Source organism: Perognathus longimembris, chromosome 5 (assembly GCF_023159225.1).
Source record: "Perognathus longimembris pacificus isolate PPM17 chromosome 5, ASM2315922v1, whole genome shotgun sequence".
Taxonomy (NCBI): Eukaryota; Metazoa; Chordata; class Mammalia; order Rodentia; family Heteromyidae; genus Perognathus; species Perognathus longimembris.
The window spans coordinates 26,698,384-26,717,937 of record NC_063165.1 but is presented as its reverse complement, the minus strand read 5'-3'; the positions used below and the strand labels follow the sequence as shown (position 1 = coordinate 26,717,937).

Sequence of the window (19,554 nt, the reverse complement as noted above, 5' to 3'; positions counted from 1 at the left end):
AGCTATTCAAGTGACAAATATACTTCTTAAGCATTTACTCGGCATGATACAGAATGTACATTTGGTATTATATATATATATATGCCATAAGTGAGGTGATAAAAATTTCAGAGTGCTAGCTCTCATAAAGAGGCTTCTTCCAGGAGACCTTGTTGCATAATGGTAGCAGGGTTTCTCCTATGTAAGTAAGATTCCATGAGCTTTTGTGAAAATGTGTTTCCGGTTAAAAACAAACCAGGTTTTCCTACTTAAAACAACTGAAATAAATACAAATCCCTGTAAACAACATCCAGTAAATATGTTAATACTTTATTCCCATGATTCTAATTCTATGTACCTGATTTAGTATTAAAAGTCACTTCTGGACAAGTCAGAAAAACATGCTTTACTTGAAATACATTATTCAGTATTATAAATAAAAATAATTATTGTTCTACTTAGATAACAATATTATGTTTGCTTCTCACAAGTGATTTTTCAATCTCTGACATACCTGTCTCCTGAGAAGCTGGCTGAGCTTTAAGAACAGCTTGCAACACTGGGTCTTCCCAAGGGCCACCATCTCTAATGATTCGAGTCACCAGTTCCAGATTCACATTTCCATATCTGCGGAGGTGATTCTGGCATTCCTAGGAAAGAAAAATCATTTTCTAATTGGAATTTAAAGGGATTACAAACTGGGGCTGGGGATATAGCCTAGTGGCAAGAGTGCTTGCCTCATATACATGAAGCCCTGGGTTCGATTCCCCAGCACCACATATACAGAAAATGGCCAGAAGTGGCACTGTGACTCAAGTGGCAGAGTGCTAGCCTTGAGCAAAAAGAAGCCAGGGACAGTGCTCAGGCCCTGAGTCCAAGGCCCAGGACTGGCAAAAAAAAAAAAAAAGGGATTACAAACTAAACTTGATCATCATTGTCAATAAAATGAGTACTAGCCAAATAAGACAGTTACTAAGATATAAAAGAGAAAGCATTATTATTTAACCTAAGTAGGGGGGACAAAACTCCATTTGTATACAAATAGTTGTTACATAGTAGATATATAATTGGACTTAGAAAATCACATTTAAGTATGGATGAAGTATAACCTAAGGGAAAAACTAACAGGACACATCATTTTTAGGAAAAGAACCAGGATATAAAAAGAAGAAAAATCATATGAGTACACCTAAGTTCCTGCAGAGAGCAAGGGCACTAGTAAGTATAAACATTCTAGCTGGCCAGTTTCACCTATCTAGTAACCTTGTTTCACAAAGTAATTTTAGAAGTTCTAAACAAGAGTCACATTTGTGTATATGCATGCCAATATATACACACCTAAATGTATTTTTTGGGTGGATATTATGGAAACATTCCTATGGGAGATAGCTCAGGATAAAAAGTAGAAATATGAAATGAAATCTTTTCATTTCATTGCAGGTTCACTCCTGTAATCATAACTACTTGGGCAGCTGAAATCTGAGGATCCAGGTTTGAAACCAGCCTAGGCAGAAAAGTTTCTGAGAGTCTTATCTCCAATAAACCACCAAAAAGGTGGAAGTGGAGTGGTAGAACACCAGCCTTCAGTGAAAAAGCTAAGTGAGAGCTTGAACTTCTGAATTCTAGTCCTATCACCAAAAGGGGGGAAAAAAATCCAACCGAACATAAAACCCTGTGGTTTTTAAAAACATAATAAAAGAGAACAAAAAAAAATCTGAAGGCATTTGCAATCATTTCTTGAATACTATGATGGCTTTCTGGAGTGATATTCAATTTATTATCTCTAAAGTGAATAAGCACTTAATTACTGTAAAAGTCACAACATAATCTACAGTACATAGTCACACTTTTAAACTTTTTTTTTCCCCCTTTTTTTTTTTTTGCCAGTCCTGGGGCTTGGACTCAGGGCCTGAGCACTGTCTCTGGCTTTTTGCTCTGCCAGTTGAGCCACAGCGCCCCCTCTGCCCATTTTCTGTATATGTGGTGCTGGGGAATTGAATCCAGGGCCTCATGTATAGGAGGCAAGCACTCTTGCCACTAGGCCATATTCCCAGCCCACACTTTTAAACTTTTAAACTCTATACCTCACTTTTCTTTCAGTCACGCTGTAGCAGTTTACCACAGCACAAAATTCTTATTTCTTAACCTCCTTGTATTTATTCATCACAAAATCCTTATTTTCGGCTGGCTACATGTCCCAAATTTATTTTTCATTTTCTTACCTATGACTTTTTTCATGCCACTTTTTCCTACAAAAATGGATCTAAACTCTGTCTTTTTGTTACCCTTAACCCTTGTTTTTTGTTTTGTTTTGTTTTTTGGCAGGGGAGGGCAATGGGGAGTGGGAAGGGAGTGTTTAGCTAGCTCAGAATGGCATCAAATTTCTATCCTCTTGTCTCAGGGTCCCAAGTACCAGGATTATAGCCATACCAACCAACCACACCAGGCTAAATCCTATATTCCTACTGTCAGACTTCCCTGGATAGATGCATCCTCCACTGGTTACTTCAATCCACAGTCATTTAATTACTCTTCTGTAGAAATAAAAACTATACAAACGTCTATTCTAATGTTTACCATTTGAGAGACTAATATTATATTACATGCTAAACTCTTTACTAGGTAGTTAACACTGTTAATAACTTTTTCAAAATAGGGTTTATTAGGAATCTGTACAAGAGAAATAAAAACAAGTTAACATAAAAGACCCAGGGCTGATCCCCAAGTAAATGGTAAAAGATCTAATGTTCATTACATGTAGACGATTTGTCATTCTTACCTAGATTTATTCTCTTTTCTCCTACCCACATGCAAAAATAAAACAAAAAGAATGAAACCTTAGGCCTCTTAGCTTCAGAGGATTACTATCAGGTGAGAAAATCTGGATATTACTACAGGAAAAAGTAGCATGGTACACACGTGTAGTCTATGCAAGAAAAATATTTTTTTTTACCAGGATCATTCTACATTACAGCAGCTATTGTACATGCGAAAATGTACTCAGCTCTCTATGGGCCTGGTAGCAGCTCTGGTCTAGCACATGTGCAATTCGAATCTTGCTTATGAACAGCTTGGAAATATAGTTAAAAATTAACTTTAAGATATTTATCTGCCAGGAAAATAGGACCTTAAACACTGTAACCTTAGCAGCCATTAAAAACTTTTTAAGCAAAACTTTTACATACACAGTAAACTGTTTTTCAGGGGAGAATAATTGTTTTAGACATAGATAAAAAGGTGAAGTTCTGAACTATTTTACCTGGAACGATCCAAGAATATCCTTTAAAGGCTCTTCATAAAACTCGTCTCGTCCAAAGAACAGCAGCAACTCAAAAAAACTCCTACAATGAACAGATGAATAACAGAATGAAACCAGAAGGATTATCTAAGCTAGTCACAACTCTTGTTTAACCCAAGAATGTAGTGGATGAATAAAGTTTACACGAAACCAGAATGAGAATCACTATGAAAGCATGTATCTAATGAATGACAAAATTCTTCAAACTCCAAACTTATCTTGATTATCCCATTCATAGCAGTACTCATATTCTGGTACTTTCTCTTTTTAAATGAATTACTTGGAAAGTACTGTAAATACTTGTGCTTTTAATAATTTATAAGTTGTGCCCTTCCTTCTCTTTTCTCTTCTTTTCCCTTTGGTATTAGGACTGAACACAGGGCTTATGCACTGGTCTTTTTTGATCCACACTGGCACTCTACCACATGAGCCATGCCTCTGCTTCCACCTTTGTTTGCTGTTTAATTCTCAAATTAAACAAACAAGTCTCTTGGTTTTGTCTTTCTGGGCTGGCTTCAGACCACAATTCTCAAATGTCAGCCTGCTAGGATTATATGCCTGAGCTACTAGTGTCTGGCCTAAGTTGTACTTTTATAAATGGTTTACCTTTAAAATGTGAATGAAGACTGAAATTTTAAAAAGTAGGCAGCATTAACTATTAAGACAGTCAAAAAAGTCACATCTATTTTTAAAAAAATGTTAAGAACAGGCAAGTGAATCTTTTTCAAACACAGAGAACTGTTCTACCTCACATATACTTAAGTAAAACTATTAAGATGAAAAACCCCTTCTACTTAAAAAAGTAAAGAGTTGATGTATTCTGGGATGTCTTTCTAGTATACAAAACCAGGCCATTATGTCTTATTGAAGGGATTGTAAATGAGACTATCTTTTTAAAAAGCATCACAATAATTTAAGATTGCACATATGTCATTTGATCTAGCAGTTCCAGTTACAAGAAATCCATCCCCCAGTTAAACACATGTAAGTTCAAGGACATGCATACAAACCTAAACATCAGATTTTTCAAAAGCAAAAACTAGAAATCCAAAAATACACTCACATACAATGGAATATAATACAAATATAACTAAGAATGTTAGTGACAATATTTGTATCTGTATCAGTAACGAAAAATAAAAAAAAAACCTCAATAAATTGTTCAGCAAGGATCAGACATATTCATTAAGCTACTCACCCATGTCTGATTTTGCTTTCTTTGGTCAACTGCCATCAAAAAATCTTGCATGGAAAATTTCAGAATTGTACAGTACATGACTTTGAAATCATTGCTGTTCTGAGTAATGTGGTTTAATCACATACTGTACAAAGAGGACATATCCACAGAATGTATGCTATCTGCCACATAGTCACTTAGTAGTTGTCTCAGTTATCACATCAGCTAGCAAGTCTGATGCATAGTAAGGCTATTCTATATTTCCAGTATGATGTCGTGTACAAAGAAGCTTGAACTTAAGGCCTGGTGGCTGTCCCTGAACTATTTTGCTCAAGGCCAATGTTCCACTTGAGCCACAATGTCACTTCTGGCATACTGGCAGTTAAATAGAAAATAAAAGTCTCACGGGACTTTCCTGCCCAAGCTGACTTCAAACCACAAGTCTCAGACCTCAGTCTTCTGAAGAGCTACCATTACAGTAGTGAGCCGCCAGTGCCAGGCCAAGGAAGATAATTTTAATTCAGAGTTCTCTATAAGAATTTTTAAAGAAGTAGGCCTGTTTTAAGACATCGTGATAGTTCTCTGCTAACCACCATGACCTCAATCATTCAATTCTTGGATTTAGCATTAAGCATGCCAGGGTATTCCACAGAATTAAAAAACAAAGGCAAGTGTTTGCAGTGAGCTGAGAATATTTGCTACAATTCCATTTAACTAAAATTGTTACTAATGTTCAAAACTAAAACTAGAAACTTAGGCGAATAAATGGAAGTTTTCTTTTTGAGAATATTTTACCAACGACTTCTTTCACAGAACGTGTGTGTGTGTGTGTGTGCACGTGTGTGCACCTTAGTCCTAGGGCTTGAACTCAGGGTCTGGGCACTGTCCATGAGCTTTTGTGCTCAAAGTTAACACTGTACCATTTGAGCCACAGCTCCACTTCTGGCTTTCCTGACTAGACTGGCTTTGAACTACAATCCTCAGATCACAGCCTCCAGCTAGGATTATACATGTGAGCCACTGGCACCTGGCTAAAAACCTATTCTTAAAATACATCAACAAGTGTGTTTAGGAGAAGTAAAGAGTACTTACACAGCAAGACTACTCAAAACATATTGTACGTGCTCACATTCATCTGGGAAGGATGCACTGGCTGATGTAAAACAACAAAGTGCAGTCTGAAGAACTTGCAGCTGAGGCAAAGGGACCTGCCATCTTCCAGCATAATCTTCAACCACCTGTAACAATCAAGAAGAAATTAGTATAGAAATATTTAGTATACAAGTTGAGGGCATTTTCTGAACATACTTAGAAAATACATCAAAAGTTACTCAGTTCATGTCACCTGTAAATCTGAAAGGGAAGTTTTTCATGTTACCATCAAAGTTGATAACAAAAAGTAACTCACACATACAGACATAACTGGATCAAGTTCAGAACCTTCATTTATATATTAAGGACCATGCATCAGTATTCTTTAGCAAAAGCATGTAGTCAATTACTAATATTAATTCTTTCCCACTTTTCCATATGTACACAGAATGGCATGAGACAAATTCATGAACAAAAAAGATGAAATCTAGATATAGTGAGTCTGTCACATCTTTCCTATGAACAATAATACTATTTTATAGTAGAATTAGTATTTGAAATAATCTAATTTAATGAACTCATTAAAATGGTTAAAGATACCTTTTTCTTACTACTGACAATCATTATTTATATAAATTCCTTGGCTTTTCCACACAAGGCTATTTGAGCCACAGGTATTCAGTCTCATGGACTTTGCTCTCCAGGTTGGCTTTAAACTGAACCATGATCTGCAGATCTCAGTCCCCAGAGTAGGTAGTATTACAGGCATGAGCACCACCACTAGGCCTGAATTTTTTCTTTTTCTTTTTTAATAAACTCAGACTCATTTACTTTAATTCTGGCATTATAGGAGTACTATAAGAGATCTGAAGAAGCAAAAAAGCAGAGAAAGAAAAGGATAAGAGGGCCCAATTTAAGATTAGTCTAAAGCATTTACAACAATTAAAAGAGGAGTAAATGAGTAGAGGTAAAAAACAAGGATCAGAAGAGATATTGTTTTTAGTAGATACTAATGAATAAACATCAGAAATATCAGAAGCAACTTAAAGCGGAGTGCTGTTGGCTCACACCTGTAATCCTAGCTACTAAGGAGGTTGAGGATCTGTAGATCTGAGGATCATAGTTCAAAGCCACCCTGGGCAGGAAAGTTCATGAGATTCTTATCTCCAAGAAACTACTCAAAAAAAGGTGTAAGTGGTACACTTTGGCTCAAGTGTAGAGTCTTGAGAGAAATTGCTCAGGGACAGTGCCTGGGCTCTGAGTTGAAACCCCAGGATGGCATAAAACAAATCAAACAAAAAGCAACTTCATCTCAAGTACCTGTGAATAAGTGACATAAGTATGGGGCACAATAGGGGTACTCTTATCAGTAGTCCAATGGGCCTAAGAATTTCAGGGTACTGACAACAGCCTGGGAAGCAAGATTACATATATCTTGGTATACAAAGCTAGGGAGAGAAAACCACAAAAACAGAGCTAAAGATACTGCCTGGGAGCTTTAACACTACAGGTGACACCTACTTTATAAGAAACAGCATAAGTTATGATTACACATTTATTTCAGCACAAGAGTACTAAGATAACACAAAATAAAAATTAAAAGTTCTTTTATATGATGAAACACAAAGTAGGGAACATCAAAGTATGTAATGAGGGTAAAGAAGGGATGAGGAAAGATGGAAAAGAATGATGGATGGGGTGACATTTATCAAGATGCATTGAATTCATAACCTTACTAGTGAAACTGAAACTGCTTTATTCAACTACTTAATAAGAATAAATAAACATAAACAGGTAGAGCCCCAGCTAAGCCAGCAAATCAGACCAAGCTGGAGGCCGAGTTCCGTTCAAACCCCAGTACCACAACTAGAGGAAGACTGGAAGGAAGGGAAGGAGGAAGGGAGGGAGGGAGGGAGGAAGGAAGGCAGGGAGGGAGTTTGAGGAGACAAAACATTTGTCCTGGCCTCAATACTGTATGACTTGTAAATGTATCCAAACTTCACCTTGTAATATGTACAGGTTTTATACTACTATATATTAAAAATATAGTTGCTTGATTCATCATTTAAGATGATGATCTTGGGCCATCATCAACCAATATTCTTTAATTAGAAACCAAAGTTGTTAAATTTTTTAATGCTAAAAAAAATGAAGTAGGGAACATCAATCAAGACCTTGTCCCTGGGGTTTCTATCCATGTAAATTAGTAAACTTTGCATAAATGCAGAAATCAATATACTACCAGAAAGGAAGAAATGATTAGGGGCGGGGGCTGGAAATATGGCCTAGTGGCAAGAGTGCTTGCTTCGTATATATGAAGCCCTGGGTTCGATTCCTAAGCACCACATATATAGAAACGGCCAGAAGTGGCACTGTGGCTCACTAGCCTTGAGCAAAAACAAGCCAGGGACAGTGCTCAGGACCTGAGTCCAAGGCCCAGGACTGGCCAAAAAAAAAAAAAAGTTTAGGGGCAAGAACACTAACTCTTCCCACAAATCAGACAACACAGTGGCACAATTAACCACTTGAGATTGTCCACCCAAATTAAAGAACTAGTTATAGATCATAGAAGTTGGCACAATTGGCTGACACCTTGGCTGGTTTTGTTTTGGAACAGTCTTTTCTGTATGATATAGTTTAAATATGAAGACTAGTGAAAGCTTGGCCTCTAGTTGTCTAAGTGTCTGGATCTGATCAAACTAATAGATTAGTCAATTGATACATAATTTGTTGACGTTACTGAAAAGTGATAGTAATTTTCAGAAGTGGGGGCTAGTAGGAGGAAGAAGATCACAAAAGTTTATTTGTGCAGTCTATATCTTGTCTACGGTCCACTCCTTTTCTTTCCTGCTGTACTCTATATACCCACATTCCCTAATATGTACTATGATGCTCTGCCACATCTCAGACCCAAAGAAATAGACCCAGGCAACCACAAACTGCAATCTATTATATCCTGAGCCAAGTGTTTCTTTCTTCCCTTTCAGTTGTTTTCTGGGGTATTTGTTATCACAATGAATAAGCTAATTCAAACAGGTGCCAGTATTCACATCTTTAATTCTTGCTATTCAGAGACTGAAATCTGACACTTGAGATTCTGAGACAGCCAGGACAGACAAATTTTTGAGACCCTTATTACCAGTTAACCAGCAGAAATCTGGAACTGGAGGTGTAGCTCAAGTGGTAGGGCAGGAACCATAAGAAAGGTAAGAGAACACCAGGCCCTGAGTCTAAACCCATATTGGCAAGGAAAGTTTTAAAAGGCCTATCTACTTTAAGACTGTATTAGTTATGTAACCTCCCTCCGATATTACACAATTTTACCAGCAAAAGTAATGAGTCAATTAGTCCCTATCCCAACTGTCATTAATGTCAAGGAAATACAAAATTTAGTGAATACTGGATGGAGTTTAGTAATGTTTTTCCTACTAACCTGAACTTAAAAAGAAAAAAAGACAATAAAAACATTAAGGATAAAAATAATTCCTTAAGTGCAGTGAAAGATGACTCAAGCTATAGAAGAATACCAGAGAGCCCTTTGGATCTGATGGAAGGTTTGATCTTGGAGGGAAGCTATTTGGAATCTTTAAACTCTGGATTGTAGACTTTAATCTCTTTGTAAACTTAAAAATGAGAGATGATTCAAGTGGTAATATTTTTCTGCATGTGCTGATACTTAAGGCATCTCTCCTTAGCTTTTTTGCTGATCAAATTTGATTGATTAAATTTGAGGCATTTATTCCCCTATACCTCAACTACTGACATCCTAAATTAAAACGTGAAAGTTCATGGGGCTGGGAATATGGCCTAGTGGCAAGAGTGCTTTGCCTCATATACATGAAGCCCTGGGTTCAAATCCACAGCACCACATATATAGAAAACAGCCAGAAGTGGCACTGTGGCTCAAGTGGCAGAGTGCTAGCCTTGAGCAAAAAGAAGCCGGGGACAGTGCTCAGGCCCTGAGTCCAAGGCCCAGGACTGGCAAAAAAAAAAAAAAAAAAAAAAAAAACCTTGAAAGTTCAAATTATTATTAGAACTGGGTATGGTGGAATAACAACTGTAATTCCAGTACTTGGGAAGATCTCGGTTCAAAGACAGCTTGGACAAAGTGAAATCCCTCTCTCAACCAATATGCCTGAACAGTGGTGGTACATATCTCTGATCTCAGTTACATGTGAAGTCTTGGGGTAGGAAGATCATATCACCCAGCCAAAAACAGAGACCCTTCCTGAAAAAAAAGAAAGACCATGAGCAAGGCTACAGTGGGAAAGCACTTGTCTGTACTTGTTAGAAGGTACCAGACCAAGTTCAATCCCAGTACAGTTGTAAAAAGAATAAGAAAAAAACTGTTATTGGGGCAGAAAAGGATCTAGCTCGGTGGTAGATTTCAAGCTGAAAGAGCCTGAATTTGATACAGTACTATAAAAACAACCAACACTACCACTTATTCCAGATATTCAGTTTAGAACCCAATGTAATATTATAAGATTCCTTTGGTTTTGTCTCCACATCCAACAAAAATGATAAATATTTTAACCATACAAAAGCATTAAATACTAATGATGGCACTGCTTTGCCCTTAAGTTCTATGTTGCTCTACAAAATTCTAACTCCTAAGCCAAGATCTAGAACAGTACATTTTTCAGATCTTAATACCCACCAGTAATTTCCAAATTCTAGTAAACATCAGAATCAGCTTCATAATATGGAAGTCTTTTGAAAAACCTACTTTGCTGGATCCCATCCTAACTGTTTCAGATTAGATGCCAGTATAAAAAGTAAAAATTTACTTATCTAGTCAAACTTATAAACATAGGTTAACATAGGAAATTAAAGCAGTAAATCTAAGAAAAGATAAATGAGGTTTAACCTTATACTTCTACCTATTTTTATACATTTTTCCTCTCTTAATTATAAGCTTTTCATACTCCTATAGTAAATTCATAATATTAGAGAAAAAAATTCACGTCATGCATTGCCCACATATAACCATTAACATCTTGATGTATTTCCCTTCTCATTTTATTTCTTGGGAGTAGTTGCTTAACCTCTCAGTCTCAGCTGCATCATTTAGAAAATGAAGGTAAAAATAGTGCTCATAAGGTTGTTGCAAATACACGAAAATCTAGGACAGGTACTGACATATTTTTTTTTTCCTTAAAGTGCAAGGAAATAGCTTATTGACTATCTTCCACCTCAACTACTCAACACTGCTGTATTATGAAACAATGGATGCACTATGATTATTAGCAAAATAAGGTACTGCTATTTGTACAACAATGACTTACATTAAAGGCTCATTACTTTGGTGTGTTATTATTGAGTTGTATTTGTTGTTATGTCCAGATTTTTGAAATTCTTAAGAGAAACTTAGTTTAAAAACCATGGGCCTGTTCAAAAGAATAGCCCAATAGCTATACCCTTATGAACACATAAGATAATGTTAAGTGAAATGAACTCCATGTTATGGAAACAATTGTTATAGCACAGTTGTAAATACTTTCAACGTGCCATATGTGACTGTAGCCTCTATTACTGATGATATTCCTGTTTCACCTTCCTGTGGTTGTACCTACACATCTCTGTATCTTATCTGAGTATATTGGAAACCGTGTGGAAGGGAATACCAAAATCGAGAGACACAGGGTAAAAAAAAGACAAACAACTACAAAAGCAATACTTACAAACTGTTTGATGAAAATGAACTGAACAACTGAACAACTCATGGGGGGGAGGGGGGAATGAGGGACGAGGTAACAGTACAAGAAATGTATCTGATGCCTAATGTATGAAACTGTAACCTCTCTGTAATTCAGTTTGATAATAAAAATATATTTTAAAAAAACCATGGGCTTGTTCAAAAGAAAATGCAAATATATAACTTTTACCAAGCACTCAAAGACTTGAATATGGAAATGCTTTTATGGATTATCAAGAAATCCTCTTTACTGATATAGCTCAAACGATCATCCTGTAAAGCTATTCCTCCTTCTAAACCTCAAATGTCACTACAATGAGAATGAACTTTCCTTTAGTCAAATTGTGTCATTTTTTTCACTTAATGTTGAGTTTTATCCTTCTAGATTATTACATACTCACTGAAAACATCATTTTATGACTAAAATAGTTTAATTAATGAAAGTTAAAACAAGACCCCACTATTTAAAAAGTCTTAGTACTGAATCTTTATTCCTTTATTTATTATACCTAGTACTGTCATGAACACTTATGTGCAAATTAACATTTCCCAAGAAATAAATTCTGTAAGAACAATGGGTAATTCAAAAGGTACACATTATTTTTAGGTATCTAAAAACTGATGAATAGTGGTGTAAAAAGCTCTTAGTTTTTACTCTTCCATATGAAAGAAAATGAGATATATTTTCCATACACTCTAATGAGCATGAATACACAAATCTGAGGTGTCATTAAGAGATTCTTGTATCTGGGAAATCTCTGGTAAAGGACCTCACCATCAAATGGTGGTAAGTAGACAGATAATAAAATCCAAAAACATGCATTCGTTTTATCTGGCGTTGGTAGGATTTCCCAAGACTAAATATAAGTAATATGGAGTCTGAAAGTTTAAATTTTATCATTTATGAGCATTTAAAACATATACCCATACCATCTCACTATAAAAACATAATAACATTCATTATTAACTTTTTGTATGTTGAAATTAACTGTGGTGTATTCTATACTTTTTCTTCCCTGAAATTATCAAAGCTGTAACTTAAGAAAATGCACTGTGAGCTTGTGGTTCATACCTGTAATTCTAGCTGCTCAGGAGTCTGAGCTCTGAGAAGTCAAAGTTCAAAGATAGCCCAGAAAGACAAATCCAAGAAATTCTTTACTACTGCTTCAGAGGTAAGTATAGAGTATTAATGTACTGGATTTCAGGAGCTTATATAACACATTTACACAAATGAACTTCTTTTCATACTTAGGTTATTATTGTCTCACTATCCCATAAATTCATACCATTACATAGTAATATTCATTTAAAACAGGATCAGGTTGACTAAATAATATAGGTCACATTTTTTCAAAATTGTCACCAAATAGTTACCATGAATTTATGAAATGCAGAGTGTTTACACACAGAATTGTTATTTAAAAGGTGGGGGAGGGTAGGCATAGTAGTGCATGCCTGTACCAGGTATTCTGGAGACAGAGATTGGGAGCATCAGTTTGAGACCAGACCACACAAAAAATAAGTCCCCACCTCAACCAATTAAGCTTGGTAATGCATGCCTGTCATCACAAGTATTTAGGGAATCTTGGTCCAGAAAGCCCTAAGCCAAGTCAACAACAAAAAAAACACTAAAAATATTTAAGAAATATATATATATATATATATATATATATATATATATGTTCATGCGTGCATCTATTCTTGTTGAGAATGTCTTGGGGCTTGAATTTAGAGCCTGGACATTGTTCCTAAGGCTACTCAAGGCTACTGCTCTACTGCTTGAGCCAAAGCTCCACTTGTGGCTTTTTGATGATTAATGAGAGGTAAGAGTCTAATAGGCTTTCCTGCCCAGTTGGTCTTCAAACCCCGATCTTCAGATCTCAGCCTCCTGAGCAGCTAGGATTACAGGCATGAACCAGCACCCAGCTTCAAGACTTTCTTTTAATACACTACGTGGAAAAATGAACTATGCAACTTGTGGGCAGGGACAGGAGGGGAAAACCCAGGGAAAGTGAAGGAAAGGGTAATGTCCACAAAAGAAATACACTCATTACCTGCCTTATAAAATGGTTACCCCTCAGTACAGCACATTTATGATCATAATAAAACTATATTTTTAAAAACTGGGGCTGGAAAACCCAAGATATCAAAAAGACATTTGTACTTCCATGTTTATCGCGGCACAATTCACAATAGCCAAAATATGGAAACAACCCAGATGCCCCTCCACAGACGAATGGATCCAAAAAATATGGTACTTATACACAATGGAATACTACCTAGAGATTAGGAATGGTGAAATATTGTTATTTGCAGGGAAATGGTCAGAACTCGAACAAATAATGTTGAGCGAGACAAGCCTAGAACACAGAAAACAAAGGGGCATGATCTCCCTGATATATGACTGTTAACAAAGGGAGACGGAGAGACAGTAGAGACCAAGTCTGTGAATACTGTATATGTTCTTGATACATTGTATATTGTATATATGTCTACCTGACCTACAGAAAAACAGGACGTAAGATATCACAAGAAATGTACACACTGCCCTACTATGTAACTGTACCCTTTTTGCACAACACCTTGTAAAAAAAATTGTGTTCAATTAATAAACAAATAAAAAGAAAAAAAAAAAACTGGGGCTGGAAGTTTAGCCCAGGCAGTAAAGCATGAGCCTTCCAAGCCTAGGATCTAGAGTTCAAACCCTGGTACTCCCTCCACAAAAAATATAAAAATGTATTGCATAGCCTAGGAAACTGTTTACAAGGCTAGATGTATTAGTTATATGTCAAGACCAAGGATTGTTTATTCCCAAGCAAAGTTTGAATTTCTCTCAAAGACACATGGACACATATAAAAACAGTGGAGCAAACCTTTCTATGAAGATTGTTCTCTTAGGTACAGCAATGCTACACAGCTGGCAGTAGTTGCTTAGAAATTACTTGAGAATTATTTAAAACTTTTTGCCACAAATACCATTACATACAAAATACGAAGAATCCCAAAGTAAAGTGTACAGCGAGGTTTCTCAACCTAGGTTCTATATTTATTGTAGATCAGACAGTCCTTCATTGTTGGATTTATCAGTGCATTATAGGAGATTCAACAACATTTCAGGCCTCTCCCCCACTGGCTGTGGGTTATAACAATTAAAAATATTTTACTGTTGTCAAGTGAGAAGCTATATTGTTGGGGTGAAAATGTAGCTGTTTTCCAAATCATTGGTATGTTTACAAATAGATTTTTTAAGAACGGTTACATTTCTAAATTTTGTTTTAAAGTACTGTAGGATACAAAGTATAAACTATCAACAGACCAGATTATCAATGCCCCTCTTAAACTGCAGAGGATTTAGCAGGACTGAGTATTAATAGCTTCTATTTAAGCCTATCTATGGGCTAGGTACAATACTAAGAATTTTATGTTCATTCTTGCACTTTATATCTATAACATCTTCATGGAAATGCTGTTAAGCCTACTGTGGTTCAAAATAACTTTAAAGTTTACTTTCATTAATATATCACAATATTTCCAGACATACGTATTACTCACTATATTCTCTCTGGGACCAATCTAAGAACAGAGTACCTTTTTCTTGGGGGAAGTGGAAGGGGGGCCTGGCCTGGACTCAGGACCTGAGCACTGTCCCTGGCTTCTTTTTGCTCAAGGCTAGCACTCTACCACTTGAGCCACAGCACCACTTCCGGCTTTTTCTGTGTATGTCATACTGAGAAATCAAACCCAGGGCTTCATGCATGCAAGGCAAGCATTCTACCGCTATGCCAAGCCCCTAAAGTACCTCAAATTGCTTAGTTTTCAATTTATTGTAAATCCAGGAATTAGGGAACCGTGAACAGCACCTAACAAGTCAGAGAGACAGTAATGATCTGTTTCCTACTTTTCATCACTACAACATAATGAAAGAGTACTTTTTAAATGCTTTACCCATAATTCCTAGATGTATTAAGAACTTTTTCTTTGCACCTGTTTGCCTGCCCCCCTCCAAAATTCACTTTATAATTAGAGATCTTGTATGTGATTTCAGTCAGTAGATATTGAAGGCTGAGTTCAAATCCCAGCTTATCGACCTCTAGAATCTAAATTCAAGCCTGTTTTCAACTTTCTAACTGTCCTTCAGGTTAGGAGTTAATAGGTTCTCAATAAAAGCTACTTTCAGCCTGCTTACATCAGCAAAGCAAATCCACTGTAAATCAAGGGCCAGTTATACTTAAGCCATTTTTGAGTCTACTAACAGGACAAGGAAAGGTCCATCTTTATACTGTCTTCTGTTTTACTTTTCCTTATTGGTAAAGTCACAAAAACTTTTCCTCAAAAATGTGTTCTTCCTTTCATTGCCTTATACAAGAAATTCTGATTCTTACTTTTCTCCAAGGAGGGCAATAAATTGGAAGACTTCTCCTCAATATCACTAGGCTAGATACATAATTCATTTAGTCACCTATCCAAGTGTAAATTATCCATTTTAAGTACTCATAATTAACTAATTTACTAATGAATGAAAAGTACATAATATAACCCCTCTTAAATATTAAGAAATCAAACTTTTAAAAGGAGAACAATGGTTTGGAATTAGGTTATATACTCCACTGTTTCCCTTACTCAAAAGAGAATTACTCTATTACTATTCTATCAAGGAGGAGACAAAATCCAACTAATACAAATGATTCTTTTATTCCATCTAAAATTCACAAAAAGCTTACCTGGAAGGATGAAGTAGAACAGGAACAGATCAGTTGATTAAATATAGAGTATTACAAAATATGTATTGGAGTAAAAGCTGGTTCTAAGAAAGTATACTAGTATAATTTAACTCAGTCATAACTTCTTTGGGGGTAGGGAGACCAATGGACAGGTTGGTACCAGGGTTTGAAGTCTAGGCTCTTAACTTTTCCCACTCACAGTTGGTATTCTACCACTTCAGCCACACCTCTAATCCAATTTACAATTTTTTTTGTCGGGTTTGTTTTGTTGTTTGTTTTTTGAAGTACCTGAGTTTAAAATCTGGGCTTTGTACTTCACAGCCCTAGCCTCTCACTCATAACTTCATAGTGTAAAAGTGTATGGGTCTTTTTGTTGTCTTATGCTCTTGGATATTCAGGAGCTATAATTTTATAAAATAGTCAAGTTTATCTGTTCTTTAAACATTTTACTGCCAATAATCAGACACGGGTTTGTTTCTTGTTTGTTGACTCCTTGTGCCTAGGCCTCCCAGAATCCAAACACAGGTTTTCACAGGTTACAATTGTTCTTAAAATTGATTTTAAGAAACAAAATAATGGCTAAAGGTTCTGGAAAATGGTCTAGTATGAAAACAAATTTCAAATTTTTCAGTAATAAAGGGATAGTAAATTAGATAAATTTTTAAATCTAACAAAAACTGGGCTGGAGGTGTGGCTTGTGATAGAACCTAGATCCTAGATTCAATACCAGCATTAAAAAAAAAAGTAATACAAAGTCAAGCTAGGGATATAAAAGGCAAAACAGAAAGATGCAAAAATGTTTTTGCCCCGAATATATTCAAATTATCAATTGTATACTGGTTTTCAGAAGCTTAAAACTCCAGTAGATACAAAGCACAACCTCTATGTTACAAAGCAAATGTTTAGCTAACACAGAAGACTCAATGACTGTCCATTTTTTTTTAAATAATACAAGAAAGAAAATCAACAGCATTAAGAGAACCTAATCCACCCAAGGCAGTTTCAGCCTTCAAAATATGAACTTCATCGTTTTTCCTTCCATGTTTGAAAGGCTTAAATCAAACTGTCAGCAAACATGATGCCTATTTCTTGTTAGATTCACTTCATACTTGTGACCAGAATGAGATTAATAGCTAAATTATACAAACTCTTTATATATTTACCCATTTAATAACTATCCTAGTTATTAACAAAAAAGAAAACTAAGGCACAGAGACTGGTTAAGTAACATTGCCAAGTGAGCTGCTAAAAATGGTGAAGGCAGGATTTAAACCCTATAAATCCAAGATATTAATTTTAAAAGGGGTGGGATGAAAAAGTTTTTTTGTTGTTGTTCAAAAGGGTTTTCAAAAAAGTGTGGTAAATTTAGAAAATGAAATTGTAAATGTGTGTAAGGATTTACACAAACTTAACTAAGCAGGAAGATTGGTATTATATTGGGACACGCTAGAACTATGCCTAAAAGTAAAGACAGTACAGGAAGTAATGTACCGTCACTCAACACTGAAATTTACATGATAAAACAATATAATTTAAAGACTGGGTGGGATGACGTCACAAGACCAATAGTTTAAGGAAAAGGACTTTCCAAGCCGCAATTAGTAAACCCTGCGAGCCAGGGGGATTGGAAAGATGACTATAACACTCGTTTAACGCCACAGCCCCCCCACGTCGGGGGGGGGGGGAAGTAACTGGTTCAGCGCCAAAGCCAAAGGGGTACTTGGCACCGCAGAATTCGGTGAGGGTATGACAGGAGACCCTGGCCGAGGGGGAGGGGTGGCAATGACAGGAGAGGAGGCGGCAGGGAAGGGGCAGACCTCCGGTCCACGAAAAAAGAGAAGGGGGGAGGGGGCGGGAAGGAGTGGCACAAAATGTTACCCGAGCTTCCAAATGAAGTGAGTTGGACCGGTGTGAGAAACCTAAGAAAGGCGGGACCCTAGGGCAGGAGGGGGGTCTGCCGGAGCCGGGGAGGCATGTCAGGACAGAGCTTTCCGGCCAGCTGACTCTTCTCTCCGGTTCCCCAACCTCGACAAACTCACTTTCTCAGCAGCCCCAAGTCCACAAGTCACCCCGTCCTGCTCCGCGTCCCCCACCCCACGCCAGATCGGTGCAGCCGGGGAAGACAGGAGGCTCCCCTCCACTCCCCCCGCCTGGCCGGAGAATCGAGCCCCGGACACAGCACAGACGTGTGAACCGCCAGGCCGGGGGACTCCAAGAGGCCCAGGACCCAGTGACAAGTCGGGGCGGCCGACGGGCGCCTCACCTGACAGAAGCGTCGGCAGTAATCCCGACTGCTGATCCCGACGCCGCCACCGAAGCTGCCGCGGCCAGAGCCGCCCCGGCCGTCGTCCACAGCTCTGAGCCCGACCGGGCCCGGCGGGGACTCCACAATGGCCACGAGCTCTTCTCCGAGGCGCTCGGCCTCTTGGTCGCTCTCTTCCTCCGCCATGAGGCTCTCGCCGCCCAGCGCGTACCAGCCCCAGCGCCGCCGCCGCCGTCGCTGCCTCGGCTAACCTCCTCCTCCTCCAGTTCCCTCCCCCTTACCCCCGCCCCAGCCGGACAGGGGCCGCTCGGCTGGCGCTACTTCCGGCTCCGCCCACCCACGCCCCCCGTTCTTGTTGGAAGAATCTGGCTGCCAATCACAGTCACGCCCGCCCTCTTCACCCTATTGGCCAAATCAGACGTCTGCTTGTGAGACCTGGCGTCTGTTGGTCGCCACAGCTCGGCGGTTGCTGAGGACCGCCTACGAGTTCTGCCATAGGTGGTGCGGGAGGACGGGGTGCGGCGGGGGACACGGCGGCCGCCGTGGGGCTCAATCGGGCGGCGGCGGCGACGGCGGCGGCGGCGGCAGCGGCGGCGGCGACTGGTCCTCCTCCCTTAACCCCTTGCTCCTCCTTTCCTTCCCTTCCCTTTCCTTTCCAGCCAGGACTCGTCCAGTCTCCCTCACAGCGGCCCCGATCCTACGGTACCGACGAACTAGGGAGGCCGTGGGTGGGCCCGGCCGTTGGTGTGGGCTGTGGGCCCCGGGCCTTCAGTCCCGGAGCGGGAGCCGGGGGCGGGGCCGGGACGCCGTTGTCGGCGGGAGGAAGAGGGAGGGGACGGGACGCCTGACAGTGGCCGCCTCCGCCTGGCGCCTGCAGCCGACTCCCCGGAGACCGCCGCCAACTCGGCGAATGTTCGGGCCGAGAGTCGGAGACCCAGACGCGGCCCTGCCCTGCCGGCGGGGTCGGAGCAGAGGGGCGCCACCTTGCCGGGCCCGGCGCTGGAGGAGGGCGGCGAGTCCGCCTCACCCTCCCGCCCCCTCCCCAGGCCTGGGGGCCGCGCGAGGGCCCCCCGCAGCGCCGACGACGGAGGAGAAACGGGGTGGGAAGGTGGGGGGGAAAGGCGCAGACCGGGCTCGGGGTGTGGACACCTGTGTGGAGGCTGTTGGTATTTTCAACCCCCCCTTTCCTTCCCCTCCCCCATTTTTCCTTTCCATTTGTTTTTTTCCTATTTTACAGTAAAGGCATGTTTTCCCGGCACCGCAGGGAAAATAGGGTGCAAGCCCAGAAACTACTTTCCCACCACCACTTGTTGAAAAATTGATTTG

The 19,554-nt window shown here is 39.1% G+C and overlaps 1 protein-coding gene across 2 annotated transcripts in view; it reads right to left on the bottom strand.

Annotated features, from left to right (window-relative positions):
- Znf654 (zinc finger protein 654) overlaps positions 1–18,477 on the bottom strand; it is a 39,189-nt gene extending 20,712 nt beyond the window's left edge. The window contains exons 1-4 of one of the 2 annotated variants that reach the window (XM_048346448.1): positions 18,229–18,477; positions 5,547–5,692; positions 3,239–3,320; positions 494–629 (exon numbers count right to left, since the gene is read on the bottom strand). In XM_048346448.1, coding sequence (XP_048202405.1) covers positions 494–629; positions 3,239–3,320; positions 5,547–5,692; positions 18,229–18,414 — 550 coding nt within the window. In that variant the 5' untranslated portion in view covers positions 18,415–18,477. Of the gene's footprint in view, positions 1–493; positions 651–898; positions 1,480–3,238; positions 3,321–5,546; positions 5,693–18,228 lie in introns of those variants that run through there. The other variant, XM_048346449.1, reaches the window with a different exon arrangement.
- Positions 18,478–19,554: the final 1,077 nt, after the last annotated feature.